This window comes from Nomascus leucogenys, chromosome 2, assembly GCF_006542625.1.
Source record: "Nomascus leucogenys isolate Asia chromosome 2, Asia_NLE_v1, whole genome shotgun sequence".
Classification (NCBI taxonomy): Eukaryota; Metazoa; Chordata; class Mammalia; order Primates; family Hylobatidae; genus Nomascus; species Nomascus leucogenys.
In genome coordinates, this window is record NC_044382.1 from 41,709,794 (window position 1) to 41,733,842 (window position 24,049).

Genomic DNA, 24,049 nt, shown 5'->3' on the forward strand with positions numbered 1-24,049 from the left:
GTGAGTGAACAGGGCCCAGTAACTGAGAGCCTTCTCTTTCCATTTTGGGTTTCTGATCTCTCTCGACCCACATCAGTGGCTCCCTGCTAGTGGACTTGTCCCTGAGTGACAGAGTCATTCTTTCAGGATTTCAGTGCCTGATCCCATCAAACATCCAAGACTTGTGTACTTTGGGGAGCCTGTGGAAAATCCAGCAGTCTTGTAAGGATACAGATTACCTGCACGTCTGTCAGGGTTTAGTTAAACACGACTAATTTATCTTGAAGCATGAGATTTCCTCTGCACGTTGACTTGGCAATTTTCTCTGTTCAGAGAACATTTAAAATAGATGGTGCGCATGGCAATAGAGAAAAAAGAGGCTATTAGTTTCCCATTTTCAAATGTGAAATTGACTATGGAGTGCACAACCTATTTCCCTCAGTAAAAACAGGCCACATTCTCTCCTGCTTAGAGCAGGGCAGTGTCAGAAAAGTGAACACCTAGTGCCCCCGAGGTTCTGAGTTGGATCCAATAAGTATGTCGGGAGGGCCTGCTCCCGAGGATCTGCCTTGGTACCTGGGCTAAGCCAGGATTCTCCACCTTCATAACAACTAAACAACTACCATTTGGGAGCATGGCTTAGCAAGAGATGCTGGTTCCTGGCTTGTGGGAGCTTATCTTCTTTCTCAGCTCATCTTAAACAGTTGAAGGGGAGAAGTACGGGAACAAACTTGGATGGCAGAATATCATGATGATGCTCCAGAAAGTTAGCCCAAAATAATCGCTAACCTGATTCAGTGCTGCCCAACATGACACCGTGCTGTGGTGGGAAGATTCTGTGTCTGTGCTGTCCAGCGTGGAGGTCACTAGCTGTGTGGGGCTGTTGAATGCAGTGGTGCAACTGAGGAACTGTCTATTAGATTTTTTAAATTTTTATTTTTGAGACTGAGTTTCTGCTCTTGTTTCCCAGGCTGGAGTGTAGTGGCACAATCTCAGCTCACTGCAACCTCCACCTCCCAGGTTCAAGCGATTCTCCTGCCTCAGCCTTCCAAGTAGCTGGGATCACAGGCATGCACCACCATGACTGGCTAATTTTGTATTTTGAGCAGAGACAGGGTTTCACCATATTGGCCGGGCTGGTCTCGACCTTCTGACCTCAGGTGATCCACTGCCTCCCAAAGTGCTGGGATTACAGGCGTGAGCCACTGCACCTGGCCTAAATTTTAATTAATCTAAATAGCCATATATGGCTAATTGCAGCTTACTAGATAACACAAGCATCTATTTTTACTTATTTCCTATGTGGCTAAAGCCAGTTGTGTGTAGGTGGATTTTTTGTTGGTTTTCTGAATGCTGTGTTGCTAGCCCTAATGTTACCTACAAATCTTCAGTTTAAAAATAGCAATAGCAATAATAATCAAAACCATAGGTGGCACATAATGAGTAATTACCATATATCATGTACTTTGCTAAGAACTTTATATACATTGTCTGATTTATAGTTATATAACCATATTATCCCAAGTTTTACAGATAAGGAAGCTGAGGTGCTGGAGGCTGACTTGTCTGAGGTCACCCAGCCAGTGAGTGGCAAAGCTGGGATTCATTCAGCCAGTGCGACTCCTGAGAAGTTACTCTTTGCTGCCTGTCAAGACATTTCTCAGTGTTGTTTCCTGGCTGGTATTTTAAAATATAGCCAAACTCTGGTTATTAAAAACAAGGCAGTGTTTTAAGGTCATTAAAAACTGGGGTATAAACACTGGACATGCATTCATTCCATGCTTGCAGAGTGTAGAGTCCGGATCCTACCTGGACAGAAGGCAGTGTCGTAAATGAGAGTCCTCAGGTTGTAGAGACCCAGTCATGGCCTGGTCACCTCTCCTCTAATATGGAGGGTGGGGAAAGACCTTTTCTGCCTGAGCTCTGGGAAGCTGGGTTCTCCATCAAGCCTTGGGGTGAGAAATAGGCTTGCCTGATAAGCACATGTGGATGATAAAAATGAGGAGAGGATCTGCAGGGTATTTTCTTCTGGAGAAGTTTCACCTAGTCCTTTGCAAGGCAGGCCGATGGGGGCTGATCACCTTAATTCAATCAGGTCCTGCGTTGGTTGAAGGCTAGCTTGGAGTTTTGGTGAGGCTGTGTCTACTCCTTTTTCATCACTGTCCCTATGGCTTCCAGTGAAGACCCCAGGGATTCCCCCAGGCTCCCTCTGCACTGGTAGGTTCTGAGCCCTAATCTGTGTCTCTTCAGCACCATGAGATATTCAGAACTTGGCTGTGCCTTGTAACAGCATTTCTGCTTAACTCCTTAGCAGCCTGCTCCTGTAGCTTTAAAATTTGGGAGAAGTTACAGATGTGGGGCTCTGTTCTTTGTCCCGTCTTACTCACTGGAATTTTGGCTCCTCAGATCTTTAATTTCTGTCTCTCCAGATGCCAAAGACCCAAATGCATTGCTGGGTTCTCTGGGTCTTGGTAGCAGCCTACTGCCTGGACCCTTTGCAGGTTTTCTCAGTACCAAGAATTAGCATATGCCCTGAGGGAAGAAGGAGGGGCTAGGGAAAGTCAACTCCCTTCTCTGCACCATTTTTATTCCTTTGGGATTTCTTTCCTCAAGTTTTAGCACTCTACAAGACCTTCAAATGCTTGCACCTACCTACTAACCTGCCCACCCATCCATCTGTCTGGATTTTCTTGTTCTCAGGAGTATCTGTCTGCCCCAGTGATTCTGTTTTACCCTAAGAGATGGGCTGAAAGGACTCTTTCATGGAGAAGGCATCCATCTGTTTACAGTGGAAAGTCAAGAATGAAACCATTGGAATGCTAGCAAAGTAGGCCCAATCTCCAAATCCAAACTTTGGGCTAAGACAAAATTAGGAATCTGCTATTAATAGGATCTTTTGGTGTCCTAGGCAGCCTCTCTCTAAGAGCATTAGCTGTGCCTGGGTGTTAATCTCTCGGCATGAGTTTAGTGGAAAATGTAGTCTCCTCTGGCAAAACTACAAGAGCAAGCTTTATGTGGTTAGCAAAAGTGATCTGTGATTGTCTTCTGAGGATGCTGCACAACTGTGAGACCACCGCAGCTTGCTTTCACAGCACAGAGGCCATCCAAATTCAAGTTCTGAACAATGGCTGCTTGCCCTGGGGGTCTAGGCTCTCTTTTTGTCCCACTCTTTGTTTGTGCTAACAGCATCTTTGGGGTGTTTTTCACGTGAGGTAACAGTTATATCATGGTTGGATAGAAAGGTTTGCTTTGAACATGGCTTTGCCAGTAGCCCTGCACACAGAAGGCAGAAAGCCTCCAGACCCATTGTCTGTTCTGTTTGCTTTTCTCTAGCCTGCACAGACAAGGAGTTGCGGAACCTCGCCTCCCGGCTGAAGGATTGGTTTGGAGCTCTCCATGAGGACGCGAACAGAGTCATCAAGCCCACCAGCTCCAACACAGCCCAAGGCAGTAAGACCACTTTAAATATCACATTTCCTCAATTTATTAGGAATTGATTTAGGGTTAGCAATATCATTTGCGGGTGAAAAACACCCACTACATTAAATATATACTTTGACTTTAAATATGTCCCAATCTCAAAAAAAAGTTGGATTAAAAAATGTTTAGTATAGGCATTTTGAAAAAAATATATGATCTCACCATTTTAATGACCGTAAGCATGCTGTGGTACATACTTTGAGATTTTTTTCAGTGTCATGTATGAAACAGTGTGTGTGTATAATTACAAAGTTTGGATCATACTTTCCAGACTGTTTTATGATCTTTTACCATGTAGAAATGTGACTATCTTTTCATGTTGTGAATAGTATTCTGCTTTCTGATAGCTACACAGAATCCCAGCTTATGGAGATAACAATTTACTTAATTTGATCTTTATTTTGGGGCATTCAGGTTGTTGCCAATGTTAGGCTAATAGAAGTGACACTGTAGCAAACATCTTTGGTGCTATGTCTTTTCTTTTTGTACAATAGACTGCATATTGTCTTCCACAGAAACTCCCAGACAGGTGTCCCCTCTCCCCATCCATAACATGCAGATAGCTCAAGGAGCCTCCTGCCAGCATCAGGTGCTGAGTTGGCAGAGACCATACTCCTTTGTCATAAGCTGCAGAGAACACTCAGAGTGGGTCCTCACATTTGCACATCGATGGAATCTCTTTGATGCCTTTAATTCAAAGGCAATTAGGGATAGGCTTCTCCACACTGTGGCCAATGAGCACAGAATAGATTACTAAACACAATTATTTGATATATGTAGTTTGGCCACAGCCTTTTCTATGTAGCCATTCTGATATTATTTGGTCAAAATATAAAAACATATCATTTAAAACAGCATTTCACCTGATCCCCTGCTTGTTTGGAATTTCTGAAAGTAATGCTCCTGGATTGAATGCAGTGGGTAAGAAGTTAGAGTAGCAACTGTTGAGATCCAGATGTTGACTAACATCTGGTTTTCAGCCTAATTTTTAGTTATTTTTGGCTGCTCATAGTCTTCTATAGATATCAGTGGAGAACATCAATCCAGGGGACAATTATTTTAGTAGTTGGGATCTTTTACTTAAAGAAAAAATAGCATTTAAGTGTCCCCAAAGTGGTTCTTGGTGGTTGGGTCTGTTGGAAAAGCAAAATAAGATTTTTTTCCCCTAGATCCTCTAGGAGCAGCCTGACCCTTGGGTTTTCTGAACAACCTTTCAACAAAGAGCAGATTGATGTAAGGAGAGCAGCTGCTTGCAGCCTGTAGTCTCTGGAGATTTCTCTAGAAGACCTGCCTTTGCCCACAAGCAAGTTGAGTCCCCTAAGAGGCTTTTAGTTTAGATATCCTGAATCAACTGGAGTGAAGGGAATGTTAAAGCATGGTGTTGGTTAGCCCAGAAGGCCAGAGGAGTGAGCGGCATTTGAGTCTAGGAGTTCTGAAGGGGAAGCCCTGGAACCCTGCTTGGTCCCTGCACTCTTGGGGCCAACTAGAAGGGCTGCTCTCCTTTCCCCCGCATGACAGGCAACCACAGATGTCAAGATGCAGGCACCCCTTTTCTAGGAGTGGTGGGGTGGGCTGCTCTTGACTTTCTGACTACTGCCCAACCAACCAGATTGGCACTTCTTTTTGCTGACCAGTCAGCAGTAAACTCCTCTTGCCTTATGTATTAAAATATCGATATCCTATAAAATTGATATATGTAAAATATTGTATACAAAAGCGTAAAGCTGTGTAGTGCCAAAGTAAATTATCTCCTCTCATTCAGCAGCCCCTGAGGACAGCATCATCAAAGACTATTGACAATCATGACATTGAGTCAAAGAAGGGGCCACGTTATGTCCCATAGCCTCTCTTCTGGAAAAAAAAAAGAGGGGGGGGTAGGTATTTTAAAATGTGTTCTAAGATATTGAATAAATTTAAAAATGGAAAGATTTTATGTTTTAAAGCAATAGAGTTTACAATAGCTAGAAAGCTCCTCCCCAACCTTTTTTTTTTTTTAATTGAGCACTATATGCCTGTCATGCCTGAGGCTGCTGAAGGGGACAAGACAGTCTTTTCCCTCAGGGAGCCTATAGTCTGATTAACAAGCATGGACAATTAATTAGGGGAAGCATAGGGTTATAAGAGAGCTCAGAGGAGGAGATGCTGTACTTATTTTACTGGCTTCTGGACAGTGAAGACTTTTCTGCAAAGATGCTGCTTTAAAAAGAGTGGGTACACGGCCGGGCGCGGTGGCTCACTCCTGTAATCCCAGCACTTTGGGAGGCCAAGACAGGTGGATCACGAGGTCAGGAGATCGAGACCATCCTGGCTAACATGGTGAAACCCCGTCTCTACTAAAAATACAAAAAATTAGCCGGGCATGGTGGTGGGCACCTGTAGTCCCAGCCACTCGGGAGGCTAGGCAGGAGAATGGCGTGAACCCGAGAGGCAGAGCTTGCAGTGAGCCGAGATGGCGCCACTGCAATCCAGCCTGGGCAACAGGGTGAGGAAAAACAAAAAACAAACAAACAAAAAAAACAGTGGGTACATTTTGCTGTATTCTACATTTCACTAAGAAAGGGTTCCTAGTGATACACATAGAAACTTAATGACCAGGCTGTGGGCAACTGACCCCATCAGGCCCCCCTTGCACTGCCCATCCCTAAACATCACACTGTAGGCCAACTGGATGGCCTCAGGACAGGAAGATCAAGTCAGGCAGAAGGCTAGCAGAGGAGTCATTGAGAATATGTAGATTCTGGATTAAGCTTGCCGGGGTCTGAATCTCCATTCTACAACTGTATGACCTTGAGCCTTATTTTTTCATCTGTACAGTGGAAATGATATAGCACCATTTCATAGGACTGTTACAAGGATTCAGTGAGAAAATTAAGTACAAAGCGCTTAGAAGCATGCTTTCTATATAGCAACAGACGTTCACTTTTATCATTGGGGTATTCCAGAAAAATACAACTAGCCCTAGAAATCCAGTTTATGGAATAATCTGAGATTGCACGGGACCTTTGATTCTGAAAAAAGATGAGTTTTAAATCTGGGACATGTCTACAGTAGACTCAATATCCCGAGTGCTGAGCTAAGTGTTATTATTTTAGTGCATACACTTTCCATTGTGGAAACAAATAACTCTTTAAGAAAATGTCTTCTCCCCCAGGGAAATAAGAAAGAAATTATTATTGTTTGAGTTGATTTGGATTCCATCTCATGGATCTCCTTAGGGGATTGCAGAAGAGAAGAGTGGGGAACAGAGGCAGGCACCTGGCTTGTTTTGCCATTAACGTTCAGACTGCTTGGATTTAAAGGTCCTCTGGGATGCAATTGGTGCTTCTGGATTATGCTATATTGTTTCGTTTCACTGCTATCCTTTTAAAAATATTTTATTTTGGTTTTTCAGTATTTTTTGAAATATGAAAGCATAGTTTTTGGTACCATCAGCTACACCTCTCACTCACCATGTTTCTATTATTTCCTTCAGGCATACCCCATTTTAAGCAAATGAAAACACATATCACAGATACGTTAACGTTGGGGATTTTTCCCCTTTAGAACATATTTTCCTCAAATGATGACTTTTAAACCATTTCACTTAAAAACAAAACGAAAAAAACACAAAATATTCTAGAGAACCACTAAATCTGTATGCTGGGAAGGAAACAGCCTCAGGAGGGGAGTCAGGTGGGCCTTGGCATCTTCTTGGGGCAGAAAGCTGGGGAGTGAGCAGGGAGGGAAGCACCAGGCTTGGTGGCAGCTGAGATGTGCCTTTTGCTTGGCAGGGTTTGACACTAGCATCCTGCCCATCTGCAAGGACTCCCTGGGCTGGATGTTCAACAAGTTGGACATGAACTATGACCTCCTGCTTGACCATTCAGAGATCAATGCCATCTACCTGGATAAGTATGAGCCCTGTATCAAGCCTCTTTTCAACTCTTGTGACTCCTTCAAGGATGGCAAGCTTTCTAACAATGAGTGGTGCTACTGCTTCCAGAAGCCTGGAGGTAAGGTGGGTTGGAGGGGTGGGGTCCCTAGCCCAGGGCAGCCTTGCTGGAGCAGAGGAAGACTGCATATGACTATGAAGTGGGTAGAGAGCCACAGCCAGAGAATAAATAATTCATTCCATTTAATGCCAGGCCCGAAGTCTCATTTCTGCTTTTAATGTGGTATACTACATTAAAACCCAAGAGTATAAATCAAGGAGTCAGTTACTTCTGTCTGTTCCTCCCTTTGGGGAAGTCTCTCAACTGTCTGTTTTTTCATCTATAAAATGGGTATAGAAACCTTCATTACATAATCCAAAGGTCATTGTGAGCTCTCAATGTAAAAAATACCTTAAAAATGTAAGAGACATGAAAATCATTCTCACTGAGAAAGTCACTTGTCAGTTTATCTAGGATAAGTTCAGATTCATACTAAGTGTCCTAGACAAGAATATTTTGGTTATAAATAAACTCAAGCTAATGAAAAAAAGAGGCAAGATTTGGGGAATAGAAGAAAAGATACTGGGATATTTCATATAACCCAAAGTCAGACAGGTTGGCCTGCTGGGGGATTCAGAGTAAGGACAGGAAGCCAGTGGCAGGTGCTCTGACTTTACCTCCCTCTGTCTGGGGGGTGTACCTGAGTATGGCAGTCACAGTCAATGGGACCAGCAGAGACTGGCCCACATTGGGAGAACATACAACTACAGGCATAGCTGGTATATCCCACCGCCAGGAAAGGAAGATGGCTGCTAATATGAAAGTATTTAAGTTATGTATGCATAGACAATACACGCACAACAAAAAACATGGGTATTCAGTGAAAGGTAAATATGTGTGTATGGGATTTCAAGATATGTTCTTAAAATTACTAGTCAAAAGGCATGTGCCTTTTAAAATTTGAGCAATATTTCCCATTTGACCTCACCTCCAAAGAGGTTGTAACAATTTTTACTTTCACCAAAAATATATGAGAATACCTATTCTCTATGGCGTTACCAAGCTTCTTGATTTATGAGTTAGGTTGAACATCTGTACATATGAAACATTCTTGAAATGTCTATATGTTCTTTGTATATTTTTTCTATCAGGTTCTTGTGTGTTTGTTTTTTTAAGGAAATTGGAACTTTTAGGTTCTTATGTGTTTGTTTTTTTAAGGAAATTGGAACTTTTCTGGTTATAGGTATTGTAAATATTTTTTCCCAAATTACAGTTCATGCATTTTTGTTAGGGAGAAATTTTAATATAGCCAAGCTTCTCTATATTTTATGGCTTCTAAGAAGCCATAAAGCTTAGAAAGGTATTTCTCACTTTATCTTTTTTGCTGTTCACTTAAATTCTGTATCAGTCTAGATTGTGTATTACACAGTCAAGTAGGCTCCCAGCCTCCCTGGAGATGGTCATCCAGTTGCTATACATACATATATATATTTAGATCTATTGCTGAATACTCTGTTCTTACTATTAATAAATCAGCTTTAGACTTTTGAATCACAGTTGTTTTACAATATGTTTTACTACCTGGTAGAACCGTCCTTTGCTGCCATTACTGTTTTTCTAGAATTTTCCTGGATGTATTAGTATGTTTATTTCCCTGTGTGAACTTTAGCATCAGTTTATCCAATTAAAAAAAATTCCTATTGGTAATTTTTAAGTATCAGGAAAAATTAATCAAATAAAAATCAATAGGTATATAATATGGAATCATTTTGTTTTAGAACAGGATCAACCCATGGTGTTAATTTTTAAATTTTGTTCTAACAATTATTATACTTCCCTTGTATTTATTATTGTTACCACTGTAACTGAAATAGGTGTTTTTTTGCACTATATTCCCTCCCTGGTGGTTGTTTCAACATTAATTTCGTTCCCAACCACCTTACTAAAATCTTGCTTTGTTTATAAGTTATTCTGGTCAGTTTGCTTAGATTTTTCAGGTATGCAATCATATCATCTGCAAATAGTGATAATTTTTCTCTTCATTTTCAATTTTTATACCTCATTTCTCTTTTCTAATTACATCTGTTAGTACCTAAAATCAATGTTAATAGGCATTTAAAAATTTTAGTAGTGTAAATACTTGTAGTGATTCTCAGCATTAAGCCTAGTGATAGTTTTAGGTTTGAGTTCATATTGTAACATGTGATTTTTAGCATGGTTTCCTTACAACACAGCGCCTATGTGTTAATGCTTGCCTGGAGGTAACAGTGCCAGAGCTGGTCACCTGGACACATGGGACATCTCTGGATAGACTGCCCTTACTCTTGCAGTTGCTGAAAGCCAGAACCCCTTCCTGTGGCACAGCATCCAGGAAATGCTACCTTTTATAATCCAGATGAAATTTGTTTCTCCTTTACTCTGAAAGCATCTTAAAACGAGAAGTCAACAAAATGTATTTTACAAGCAGTTTCTCTCATGGAACAAGCAGCAAGGCCAGGTAGCATTGTGAGTCTACAGGGTAAGAGTTGTAAATGGTTGCTTAGATACTTTATATGCAAGTGTGCGGCCTGCAGAAAGAGGCAATATCAGCCAAAGATAAGAGCTCAGAGAACCAGAACTCCTCTGCCAAGGACAGGAGAACCATGAACAAATAGCAGAACTCCCAGAGCCACAAGGTCTGCAAAGGCAAATCATGGTAAAACTCTGAAGAATGAATGAGGTCACTTTTCATTTTGCTTAGAATGAAACTAACTTCTTTTCTATGACATGCATTTTGCCGCTGAGGACCCGGAGGCTGAGACAGGTGAAGAGACTTGCCCAAAGTATTCAGCTAGGAGGTGGCAGAGCCTAGATACAAAGTCTCATCACTGCCTCTCCGATCTCTTCTGTATCTTCACAGTTGTCCCTCAAAGCCTGTTTTACTTTCCTGGGGGTAGTGAGGTCTGAAGTAATCATTCCTATCCATCCTTTCCTACAGCAAAACGTAGGCTACATAAGTATTTGTCACCTCTGGTTAGTTCGTCTGTGGATTCAGAACACTTCCCCACTAATAAGCCTTGGCTGATTACTTGCTTCCTGATGATAGAAAGGAAAAAGTCCATTACGCCACCTATTAGATACTTGGTATTTGCTTGAGTTGGTACTAGAAAGAAAAATTTCTATACAATGCAAGTGGCCCCCAAATACCATTTTAAGTGCATTGTGGCATGAGGTTTGTTTTTTAATTAGTAACACTAATGGCCCAAATTTGTTTTGTTGCATAGTGACAGCATATGGAACAATTCCACTCCCAGGTGTGTCATTGTCTACATTTCACATCAAGAGTGAAGTCAATCATTAGAGATTATACTCCATACCATCTGGAAGCTGACTTTCAGAAATTATTTTTTAGGTCTCCCTTGCCAGAATGAAATGAACAGAATTCAGAAGCTGAGCAAAGGGAAAAGCCTGTTGGGTAAGTACGATTTCTTGCCACTCGTTTAAACAACTAATTAAACCAGCCATGTCCCTTGTAATGATTAGCATGGCAATGGTTATTCAATTAGGGCTAGTGTTTCATGAAAGAAATGCCTTGTTTTACCCCAGGCAGAGCTCTTCCAGGCAGCTGGACATAAACAGAGGACTGGCTGGTTGAGAACTGCTGTGTGCTCCTTCGGCAGGAAGAGAGGTCAGCCAGGGCTGGAGTCCAGCACCTTCCCCACTGCTAACTCCTCCCTGATCTTAGGCTAAAACAAATCCTGGCTTTTTCTTTCTAAGTAAGATCATTGAATGGTGCTCTCAAGTGCTCTTTCCAGTGCTAAAACTATAAGGTCTAAAAAATTATAGCATTTCCTCCATTCCCCAGATAGGATTGTCTGTTGAAGGAGGCAGATGAGCTGTACTCTCTTCAGAATTTATCAGACAGGGTTGAACGACATGTATATGCTTAAGCCTATCTCTACCTTCACCTAATCCCTCCAGGAAAGTATGCAGGCTGTTTGGACACCACGGAAGCAAGTGGGTTGAGTGAACGTGTGTTCCCCTAACATGCACAACTTGCAGGCCTCTCAAAGTGTCCCCTTTAGCTCCAAGCCTGCCTTTCTTCAGCACGTGGAGGAAGTCCTGGCATTTGTCATAGAAACACTGGCCATTCTCATCGGTTTGCTGAAGAAAGGAGGAGCCTGCTTTGCTTTCCTTGCTTTTAAAAAAAGAGGTGTCAGCTGCAACACAGTAATACAGAATTATTCCTGTGAAGCATTCAGAGGCAGGTGCATTCCCCAAGCAGCCTGCCATTTCAGAAGTTTCTCTATTCATTTGAAGGAAATGAATAGAGAAGGAAATGGGCAAGTTTTCTTGCAGATTGTCAAATGTAGGCAGTCTATGAATCCCAGTGATTTTCTTCTCTTAGGATTTTTTGAGTTATTTCAAAATGCATGTAGACTTCCCCAAAGTTGTCATGATTTTGAACTCTTTGGGCCTACATTCTTCTGCTGAGTAAAAGGACATAAAGATATATTTCTGGTCTGAAGGCAAAGTGGCTGGATCCCTCCTCCATGGGTTTTTCTAGTGCAAAGACTTTTGTGTTTATTGATCTCATTTCTCCATGTGGGATATTATTTTGAGTGACATACCTATGATTTGCAGGTAGTTGTAGAATTAGTACATTGCTGTTTGTTTATTAAAACATACATTGCCTCATTGGTAAGGGTCACCTGATAAGATGTCTCATTTACCCCAGTGCACATGAATGAAATGCCTACCTTTCTCTTAAATAAACCCCATTTTGTTTTAAAGCTTGCTTTATCACATTTCCCACATATGGAGATTACTCCAGCTGACTCAGAAAAAATGCCATTTGCTTATAAATTCTTTATGTAGTCAGGGGTATACAGAGTGAAATAAATACAACAACCAACAAATTATTATCAGCTATAATTATTGCATTGTAGATTTAGAGCAGCACCTGCTTCTTACCAGCCCAGGGGCTCAGCCCTTTTTTTTTTTTTTTTTTTTTTTTGGTCCAAGGAGGAGCCAGCTCTCTACATGTTCACTTTCTTTGCAGTCCTTGATTGAGAATCTGTTCACAAATCCCTTTTTGGGCTACTGACAGCATCTACATTTTCTTTTCTATCTACTGCTCTTTGAAAACTGATAGCATGCAATGGCATACACTCCTTAATGAGAGGGTGGATACCACTAAGCCTCTAACTGTGGCATCAGCAGCCTTTCCTAAGTGATAGATATGGTGTTCCATGGTCTCATTTAATCTCTGAGAATATGATCATCTTGGTATAGCCTGGTGAGTAGCATGTTCTAGACTAGACCCTAGAGTCAGCTGGGTCTCGGTTGAAGTCTTGGTTCAAAATAGAAGAAATATGTCCCTCCCATGCCACACTTTTATTCTGGGATTGTTCCACTAAATAAAAAGCAAATTTGAAAATGTAAGCACGCTCACAAAATCAGAAATAAAATTAGGGCGTAGAAAGCTACAGTGGTAGGTAGCAACCTCTGTTTTCAGGAGGCTGATGTAGATGGTATTACCACCCAGGTTACACAAAGAGGAAGAATTCTTCCATAGAAGATGCACACTATCATGAAACACACATACCCTGTAAGGAAAACCAAAACTAAAAACTACTATAAATAAGGATTACCCACAGTGCAATGAGAATCAGTATCTTCAAAGTGCCGAGGGGAAGTAACTAACTATGAACCTACAATTTTAAATTTATCCCAGTGATCATTCAAGTGTGATGACAGAGATACTCTGAAACCATCTAAGATTCAGTCAGCTAACCCCAGACTCACTTAAATATCACTAAGGGATTTATTCTACCAAACAAATGATCCCAGAAAGAACTATTCAGATGTAATAATGAAAAAGAAATGACAATTCTGCTAACTCTAAATAAATAAGACCATAACAATAGTTATATGGCAACCTGGAATTAAAATTCCAGACAATTGGGGGAAGTGAGAAAAAGGTGATAAGAATGTGTTAAACTTCTAGTTTGTTCATGAAAAAAATATATATGTATAGATTAACTGTAGATTTTACTAGGAAAAACTATGTTCCCCTGAGGAAAATATGAGTAACCACAAGAATATTAGAATATATGTTTTAAACCTAGGAAAAAAGACAAGGTATAAAGAAAACTTAGTAAGTAGGAAACAGATATGGTGGCAGAAATAAGAGTAAGCATTTCTGTAATCACAATATCTGTAATCACAATAAATGTGAACAGGCCAAACACATTTATCATTATTGATTAGTATTTTAAAGGAGAGTTATACAAAAATAATTCCACAGAAAGTTGAAATTAAATGAGGGTAAATACTCTTTTTTAAACAACATTAATATCTGACGAAGCAAATCTGTTTTTTACAATGCAATCATCTTGCTGAAATATCCCTTTTACCATATTATGCCATCAGTTGCTGTATAGACATGCCTTGCTTAATGACAGGGATAGGTTCTGAGGAATGTGTCATTAGGTGACTTTGTCATTGTGTAAACATCATAGAGTATACTCACACATAGATGGTATAGCCTATTGCTCCTAGGTACAAACCTGTACACCATTTTATCGTACTGAATACTATCGGCAATTGTAACACGATGGAAATTATTTTTATATCTAAACATAGAAAAGGCATAGTGAAAATGTGGTGTTATAATGTTAAGGAACCATCGTCACATATACAGTCTATGTTGACTAAAACATCATTATGTGGCACATGACTATACTCATAACTTAAAATGGAATAGAACTGTAAGGGCAAATTATAGCCACAGTGGTCTTCAGAAACTTTGACATACCACTTCTTGAAACTTACAGTTCAAGTAGACAAAGATTTGTTAGCATTCATGCTTACATACGTATTCCTGAATCTAGGCATTGAATGTAGTCTTTCAAACATCTGCCACAGACCATACCACAAAAGAAAACTCAACAAATTTCAAATAAATGATCACAGATCAAACTTACCGGCCACAACACAATAACAATAGAAGTAAAATATGAGATTACTAAACCCCCATACATTTGGTTTCATGAATAAAAATTGATCAAAGATGAAGAAAGTAAAATCTACAAAATATCTAGAAATGAATGAAAATGAAAGCATTGTGTACCAAATACATGGGAAGCAACTAAAGTGAAACTTCATATTTATAAAAAAAGATCAAAATAAACTAGATTTAACTTAAACTATAAGAACACCACAAAGTGAATAAGATGAAAGCAGACAACAGTGAAGTAAAAATACTAAAATACCATATCAGAGATAGTTTTCTGAACAAACTAATGAAATAGACAAACTTTTGACAATATGAAGTGAAAAGGCTCAAATAGTGTCATGAATTTAAAAGTGGGATATAAGCTCAGTTATAGAATAATACTGTAAACTTGTGGTTCTCAAACTTTAGTGTGTACCAGAATTAGCTGGAGGATTAAATAAACAGACTGCTGAGCCCCACTCTCTAAGTCAAGTCTCAGGTGGGGCCCAAGAACTTGCATTTCTAAGGGTTTTCCAGGTGGTGCCACTGCTGCTTGTCCTGGAACCTCACTTTGAGAACCACTGCTATAAGTCAATTTATAACCATTATGAAAACCTTGTTGAAATGGATACTATCAGTTGCCAAATTTTGGTAACAGAAGACCCAAGTAAATCAAAACCAGGCTTTGAGAACCACTGCTATAAGTCAATTTATAACCATTATGAAAACCTTGTTGAAATGGATACTATCAATCAGTTGCCAAATTTTGGTAACAGAAGACCCAAGTAAATCAAAACCAAGAAATTAATCAAAATGCTACTTTCATCCCTCAAAATGGGCACCAGGCTCAAGATATTTTTATGGGCAAATTCTTCAAAAGAGAGATTCTCATTTTATAAAAAATCTCTGGAGCATATCTGAATCATTTTATGAATTAGGAACTTCAATAGAAACAATGCAGAAAACACCAAAACAAAATTATATGCCTCAATCACTGTATTAGTCCATTTTCACACTGCTATGAAGAAATACCTGAGACTGGGTAAAGAAAAAGAGGTTTCATGGACTCACAGTTCCACATGGCTGGGGAGGCCTCACAATCATGGCGGAAGGCAAGAGAGCATGTGCAGGGGAACTGCCCTTTACAAAACCATCAGATCTTGTGAGACTTATTCACTATCATGAGAACAGCATGGGAAAAATCTGCCCCTATGATTCAATTACCTCCCACAGGGTCCCTCCCACAACACGTGGGAATTAGGAGAGCTACAATTCAAGATGAGATTTGGGTGGGGACACAGCCAAACCATATCAATCACTTAGTAACATACTTGTAAATTTGTGCCACAAGTAATTGATCTTGTTAAAAGTATATAAAGCATAAAAACCATATGATTTTCTCACATTAAAAATGTAATAACAGTAGTACCCATTCAAGATTTAAAGTGAAAAATTAGAACTAATCAAAGAAGGAATTTTGTTTAACATTGGGCAAATTGTTTAACTCCAGTTTATCCTTGTTTTTTTTTTGCCTGTAAACAGAGAGATAGTAATAGCAACACCTTATGGTGATATTGGCATGGCTTGATGAAATAATGCAAGTAAAGCACTTAGCTATTATTAATTACCTCTTTCTTAGAGGCTAGAAAACAGTGACAAGGAATAGCTCAGAACTGTATGATCCACAGACTGGTGTTGTTCATAGAACATTTGTTATTAGTCAGCACCAAGTGCAGTAGTTAATGCATATAGAAAGTTTTATAACAATTTCACAGAGTCACTTTATGTGGTTGGGCAAAGTATTGGTAATGCTGGACTTGATGTTTCCTAGCAGATGCCTTGGGAAGATTACTTAATTTTCCTAGACATCAGTTTCATATTAAAAGGTAATGATGGTACGTATCTCTTAGAGTCGTGGGAATAAGAGATTCCGCAAACGTATGTATATATATATATACACACATACATATGTAAGCATGATTTAGGTCAGTGCCCAGGATAGAAGTGTTCAATACATGATAGATATTATCATTCCCGTTTAAACACTGACATCCTTAGAGCTCACTGCATTTGGGCCTCTAAAGATTAAGGGCCCTGTAATTTTGACTAATAGCCAACCATCCCCATCCTCTGCTGCTGGCTCTGCAGCAGATATTCTGACATGTGAGCCCTCTTTCCTGTGTTGAGGGGCATTAACCCTCAGTATCTCTGCATATCTCTGATTAACCCTGAGTATCTCTGCATGTCTCTGATTAAAATTGCACCTTTTGTTCCCTCAGGGGCCTTCATACCTCGGTGTAATGAGGAGGGCTATTACAAAGCCACACAGTGCCATGGCAGCACGGGGCAGTGCTGGTGTGTGGACAAATATGGGAATGAGTTGGCTGGCTCCAGGAAACAGGGTGCTGTGAGCTGTGGTGAGTAAGGCCTCCTGCATCAGCCACACAATGACCTGGGTGGCCTGTGGGTCCTCACTGCATAAGGATCTCTGCAGAAGAATGTTGAGAGGTAACCCCAGTCTACGTTAAGTTTATAATAGAGGCATAGTAACCCTGAAATCACATGAGCTCCCGTGTAGCTAGCTTGGCAAGTGGCAGGAACTCACTATGACCAGAGAAGAGAGACAGAACTGCTGCAGGCAAAGAGCGACTTAGGCTGCCTTCACTTCTCATTTAGGGTTGTAAACCTCCTGGGAAGTTAGGAGCATCGCAAGAATTCTAGGGCTCTTATGAGAACAAAGTTTGTAATCTATGCCCTGAAGACTCACCTCAGTGGGGCAGGGATGTTTCTGTTTTCAGAAAGTAAACTGCTTGGTTTTACCCTACAATTCAGGCAAAGGAACCCCTGACGTGGGTCATGAGGTATAAGTGGAAACTAACCTCAATGATTTTTTTAAATTTTTCAGAAGAGGAGCAGGAAACCTCAGGGGATTTTGGCAGTGGTGGCTCCGTGGTCCTGCTGGATGACCTAGAAGATGAACGGGAGCTGGGACCAAAGGACAAAGAGGGGAAGCTGAGGGTGCACACCCGAGCCGTGACAGAGGATGATGAGGACGAGGACGACGACAAAGAGGATGAGGTCGGGTACATATGGTAGTGCCCACAAGAAAGAGGACACAAGTTTTGCACAAAATTGCAAGTTACTTCCTATTCCTGCATTTGTATCTAAGACTCCAAGGCACCAAGGTCTCTTCTCCATTGTTGCTCTCTATACCCGACCTAAGGTTTGGAAGACAACTGCTTGTTCCCAGAGGATTCTGATTTTGCATATGTTTGTATGGGAGAAAGGGTGTTGTGTTTTTTTTTGTTGTTATTTTTTGGATAGGGAAGTGGTTGGCTTAATTAGAGCCTCCTTCCTTTCTGTGAGATTTTTCCAACAAGCATGTGATTTATGTGGAATTCTGACAGTGCAGGGAGCCCCCACCCTCTTAAATGTCAAAGACCCTTTTTGATTACCCACACTGGTGGTTATTACAGCATGGTTCCCAGCCTTACAGTGTCTAAGTGCTTTTCTTGTGTCCTGTAGATGTCGTGAAAAAGAAAAAAACAAAAAATACACCACACTGTACCTTTTCCCCCTGCCCCCATTACTGCCGGTGTTTATTATTAAAAATTAGTTTTTTTCACATCATTATATCTGGCTTCCTATAAACAACAGCCTTAATTCAGTCAAGACTTCCTTTGGGGAATTCATTTTATTAAAAATTGGTGTCTGGATACTTCCCTGTACATGCATAAATATGCATGCATGTACAGAAAGACTGTGTGTGTGTGCCTTGCACATACACCCATACCTCTCAGAAAAAGTGTTTGGGTATCTTAAAAACTCACTTGAAAAACAATGATAAATTTATCAGCTTGTCCAGACCTGGAACAAAATTTCTGGAATAAGAAATTTGTATTAAAGTCCTTTTTTGCACTAACAGTTGGCTCTTGTAGCCTGCAGTCTGAGGAGGTCTCTTCTCTGTGCATCAGCAGAGTTACTGAAAGCCTCTGATTGAGAAAAAAACCTCCGTCTGCCTAAATCACTTTTCTCTCAGAAGCCATGCGACTCCCACACGCCACGGGCAGCTTCACAAGCCATCTCTTTCATTTCTGCTTGAAGCCCCCTTGGCTGCAGCAATCCTGTCTGTCTGCCACAGGTTCCTTCCTTCCTTACCTACTCAAGGGCTTTTTCTAAGGCATGCACACATATCTCCTGTTCTCTGAGAAGAGAGTACCATGGTGTTCCTTAAGAGAAGAAAATTTCTAATTCCGAACTCAATGTTTTGCTTTTACTCCCTTTCTACTGACAAATCATGATAAGGGCACAAAAGCTGTACAGATGTTTTTTTTTTTAACCACTCAATCCCAAATGGAGGCCTACAAAGAACGTCATAATAACACATGGAAGCGAACCCTGAGTTTTTAAGAGCAAATTTTGTCCCCCTCTCACTCCCCCAAGTGACAAGATACTAATGAAGAAAGTTCTTCACCATAGTGTTTGTTTTAGCTAACTCATTGGAGTCTAGTTCCAAATTTGGTAGGGTCATCATCTCTACATTCCTTAGGATTTCTCTCCCTATCAAGCTGGCCCAGATACAAGTACCAAACAGTAATCTCTGAAGTTCCCCCATTTCCTTCAGTACCAGTCTATAAGCTCCTGTCCCTCGCTGGTTTTCATTTACCAGGTGTCCTAATCAGAATCGGCCACCCAAGCAAGCCTCTCTGGCCCACATATCTATCTCTTGCCTTCCCCATGAACTTCAGCCTGTCCACACAAAAGCCACATAAACTCAAGCAAGAAATACGTTCAGCCAAAACATGATCATAGTGGCAGCTGACCAATCCCCCATCCCAAATTGATCATTTAGATGTACCAACTTACCTTAAATTAGCATGTTCCAATCCAATCAGCACTGGCTGAATAAAGTGGTATCATACCTATAGTTGGTCTTAGATAGGAAATGAACTACTTGATATAGCAAAGTCCTTTGGCTTCGTAAATAACCCTGAGGTTTTGTACTTACTTTCCCCATAGGAAGACAGACCATAGGCAAACTCTGTTTTGGGATCTCAACTCCATCACCTTTGTTTCAATATTTTTTTTCTCTCTTGAACGAAACTGAGATAATTTAGAAAACAGGTGCTTAATTGCAATAAAATTACTATAAAGTATATTAAAAATCACGACATTGTAAAATCTCACTTTAGATCATCAAAGAAAACCATTGTTACTATCTCCTTTGAGCTTAGGAAAATGTACAAGAGAACAAATTAAAATTGAAAAATTGATTTCACTTAGAAAAACTTCTAGGAACAGGGTGAACCACTGATTTTAATTTGCCTAATTATCTTATGACAAGTATCAAATTAAGATGACACTTAAAGATCCTTAGCATTAACTTAATGATGGAGAAGAGTGCTCAATAGACAGTTCCCAGTAAGGTAATGAGATGCCATTTTCAGAGACATTCTAAGATATTTTGATTCATTAAAATATTAAATAAAAAGCCCTCCTCAGATTGGAACCCCCAAATAGATGGAGCCACATTAATAATACTTTTCATGCCTCACTTTGACATGACAGCATTCGATTTTTTAAAGATCTTTAATACTTTCCATGAGTACTGAAGATTGTAATGAGTTACCTTATCCTTAGAAGTAGAATGTTTGCTTTCTTCTTCTTGGAAATAGTCCTCCAAAAAGTCCACTTGTACCAGTGACAAGGAGTCACTTGTATAGTGACCAAGTACACATAAAATACTGATTATAAAAATATTGTGATACAGTTCCTTGTTTGATACAGGTATTAAGCTGAATCCTCACTAATTCACTTTTGAAAAGTTCTTAATGAACAGTTTTATTCTTATTCCGTAAACAGCTCTTTTAATACAATTTCCTTGGTATCCAACTTAAATCCCAGAATTTTGTTCCACCATGGTTAGTTGTTTGCCATATAAATGTATTCTTGTTTCTACCAATATTCTAGGCATGAGAATACCTTAATACTGAGTTGGAGGTTTTGTATCTGTTTCTCCTCCTTTACGCCCATTTTCTTACCCACAGCAGCAAATGACAACGTGTCTGTCCAGGTCTGCCCCCTTGCTCATCCCAGAATGCCACTCACATTTTTTTCTTCTTGTTACCTTGACCACGCTGTACAGTAACATCCAAGAGCCCGTTCTACAGTGGGTGGTTTTGGTCTTTTTATAAATTTTTCTCAAGGTCACTGATGTTTGTTCCTGTTAAATGTATAGCATTGTAATGAGAGCCCATCAAATCCTGAGTGTCAGTTTGTTGTCCCTACTGTAGATGAAATAGTGATGTAGCAAAAACCTAGTAAATTCTGAATGCTTTTCCACGTAGACTTATCTGGAATGTGAACACAACTCTTTGGTTAATAGTAAATGCTTAACTGTAGTCCTGAGTAGGTGCATTTCTGTCTGTCTCAATAAATTTTACTTTGTCTGCAACATCTGAGTGTTTGTATTTCACTGGGTGGAATGTACATTCAGCAGGCCATGTCCTGCACGCAATCACTACAGAATAGTGTGAGCAGACAAAGGGGATAGCCAATAAGGCTCTGTCAGGACTTCTGATTGTGGTGGGGAGGTCTGCCTGCCGGTGGTCTGGCCTGGCACCTGCAGCATCCCTGGCACATGCATGCCCTGTGCCTGCTCAGTCTAGAACAGGGGTCTTCAAACCCTGGGCCACAGACCAATACCGGTCTGTGGCCTCTCAGGAACCTGGCTGCATAGCAGGAGGTGAGCAGTGGGTGAGTGAGTGAAGCTTCATCTGTATTTACAGCCACTCTCCATCACTTGCATTACCGTCTGAGCTCTGCCTCCTGTCAGATCAGCAGTGGCATTAGATTCTCATAGGAGTGAGAATCCTATTGTGAACTGTGCATGCAAGATATATAGGTTGCATGCTCCTTATCTATCAGAATCTAATGCCTGATGACGTGTCACTGTCTTCCATCACCCCCAGATGGGACTATCTAGTTGCAGGAAAACAAGCTCAGGGCTTCCACTGATTCTACATTATGGTGAGTTATATAATGATTTCATTATATATTACAAAGTAATAATAATAGAAATGAAGTGTACAATAAATGTAATGCACTTGAATCATCCTGAAACCAACTCCTTCATCCCTAGGTCCATGGAAAAATTGTCTTCCATGGAACCCGCCCCTGGTGCCAAAAAGGTTGGGGACCACTGCTCTAGAACCACTCACCTGAGCCCTTCTTTTGGCTGCCTTTGCCTCTCTCAGGCTCCAACTTTACTCCTTACCTATCAGATTTCACTCTTGTCATCCTGTTTACAACCTTAAAGTTTTTAAACTCTGCTTATCCCTTCCCTCCCCTCCCCAGCCAGTTATTCTCCAATTCTCTGGAAAAAAAAAAAAAAACACAACTCACTTCTCCTCCCTTTATGGGGACCCTAGGGTCCCTTCTCTTTGTGAATACACTAGATACTTGTCAAACATCAGAAAGCACCCAAATTGGAACAGGAATTATTTCCGTTTCCCCTCTATCCACTTTTGGGCCAGTGTGTCTATGACTTAATTATGCCCTGAGTGAGTAATTTCGCCATGAGCTGAGGTAGAAACTATCTTATGAATAATTCCATTCCTTTACCCTCTGGACTAAATTTTACAGACAATTTACAGATTGACAGTTCAAGAAAAGGTGCTTAATAAATCCGCAAAATAACTAATGTCAGGAGAACAAGGACCAATGTAAAGTCTCCAAGGTAGTTAAAGGGTACATTAAAGAGTTGTTGGTGTTTGTGAACATACTTCCAATTCCTCCCAAATCAGCAGGTAAAACCCCACGTTTCTCCTAAAGTTGCACCTTCATGGATGCCATGTTAGTATGTTAAAGGCCAAGACTAACGGAAGAAGAATTGGAAGCCAATTCTCCAGCTTTAGTTATAGAGCTGAACATAAAGGTCACAGTACTTTCTCAATGTTCTTAGTGGTAAGATTTTCTTTGATATATTGACTTAAAGAAAGAAAGATTTTAAAAATATTCATTCAACAATCCTTTATAGGTTAATAGGTAGATTTATAGATTTCACTCTGTTGGATGGATGGATGGCACCATGGGCAGGAAACATATTCAGTTCTAGGAATACGAAAGTGAGTAAGATCTGGTACCTGCTTGAAAAAGTTATTACCACCTTGAACAAGACAAACGTAAATAATTCATTTTTTTTTTAAGATGGAGTCTCACTCTGTTGCCAGGCTGGAGTGCAGTGGCACAATCCCGGCTCACTGCAACCTTTGCCTCCTGGGTTCAAGCAATTCTCCTGCGTGCGCCACTACACCCAGCTAATTTTTGTACTTTTAATAGAAACGGGGTTTCACCATGTTGGCCAGGATGGTCTTGATCCCTTGACCTTGCGATCCGCCCGCCTCGGCCTCCCAAAGTGCTGGGATTATAGGCGTAAGCCACCGTGCCTGGTCAATAATTCTTTTTAAAAAATAGGTTGAGGCTGGATGTGGTGGCTCACACCTGTAACCCCAGCACTTTGGGAGGTTGGAGAGGGCAGATCTCTTAAGCTTAGGAGTTTGAGACCAGCCTGGGCAACATGGTGAAATCCCATCTCCACTAAAAACACAAAAATTAGCTGGGTGTGGTGGTGGGCGCCTGTAATCCCAGCTATTTGGGAGGCCGAGGCAGAAGAATTGCTTGAACCCAGGGGGCATAGGTTGCAGTGAGCCAGGATCATGCCACTGAACTCCAGCCTGGGCAACAGAGTGAAACTCTGTCTCAAAACAAACGAAAACCAAAAACAAAACAAAACTAGCTGAGCACAGTGGCATGTGCCTGTAGTCCCAGCTACCTCAGAAGCTGGGGTGGAAGGATCACTTGAGCCTGGGAGGTCAAGGCTGCACTAAGCCATGATCACACCACTGCACTCCAGCCTGGGTGACAGAGTGAGATCCTGTCTAAAAAAAACAAAAGGGTTGACATAGTCATAATCATAATGGTTTGATGTCGAGGGCAGTAGCTACTCAACCCTTGTTAAAGCTTGCCTTACTTGGTTCTTTTTATCCATCATTCCCTGGCTTTCCTCCTGCCTCTCTGGACATTCATTTTAGGTTTCCTGTATATTCTTTTGTTCAGCCAGTTCTGTTAGTATGGGTTTACCTCAGATCTGCATCCCTGTCCCACTTCTAACTTTACATGCTTTCTCTGGACAGTCTTATCTATGTCTATGGTTTTAAACATCTCCATTTTGAGATGCCCCCAATCAGTATCTCAAGTGTAGGTTTTGATTTCTGCTCCATTCTGGAAACAATCCCTGCCATTTAGATAATTCTACCTGAATTTTTCACTGACACCTCAATTGCAAATTTTAAAAAATCCAAATGACAGAATGAAATATATAAGAAATATACTTATGACAGTAGGAGTCAGCAAGGCTTTTCTTAAGTCTTAGCATACATGAGCCAAATGGAGAAGATGAAAAAATTTGCCTCCATCAAAATTAATAACATAAACAAGAGACTAATAATGATATAGGTGACATAAAAGAGATAGAGGATTAGGGTCTAATATATATATATTATATATATATTATATATTATATATATTATATATAATATATATATTATATATTATATATATTATATATATTATATATATTATATATATTATATATATAATATATAATATATATAACTTTATAAGAAAAATACAGCCCAAC

The 24,049-nt window shown here is 40.4% G+C and overlaps 1 protein-coding gene across 2 annotated transcripts in view; it reads left to right on the forward strand.

Moving 5' to 3' along the window:
• Window positions 1-20,803, forward strand: part of SPOCK1 (SPARC (osteonectin), cwcv and kazal like domains proteoglycan 1) — a 529,839-nt gene extending 509,036 nt beyond the window's left edge. For both annotated transcript variants that reach the window (XM_012504877.2, XM_003266422.3), the window contains 5 exons: window positions 3,313-3,429; window positions 7,230-7,451; window positions 10,762-10,824; window positions 16,629-16,766; window positions 17,255-20,803. In XM_012504877.2, the coding sequence (XP_012360331.1) occupies window positions 3,313-3,429; window positions 7,230-7,451; window positions 10,762-10,824; window positions 16,629-16,766; window positions 17,255-17,445 (731 nt within the window). In that variant the 3' untranslated portion in view covers window positions 17,446-20,803. The remainder of the gene's footprint in view (window positions 1-3,312; window positions 3,430-7,229; window positions 7,452-10,761; window positions 10,825-16,628; window positions 16,767-17,254) is intronic.
• Window positions 20,804-24,049: the final 3,246 nt, after the last annotated feature.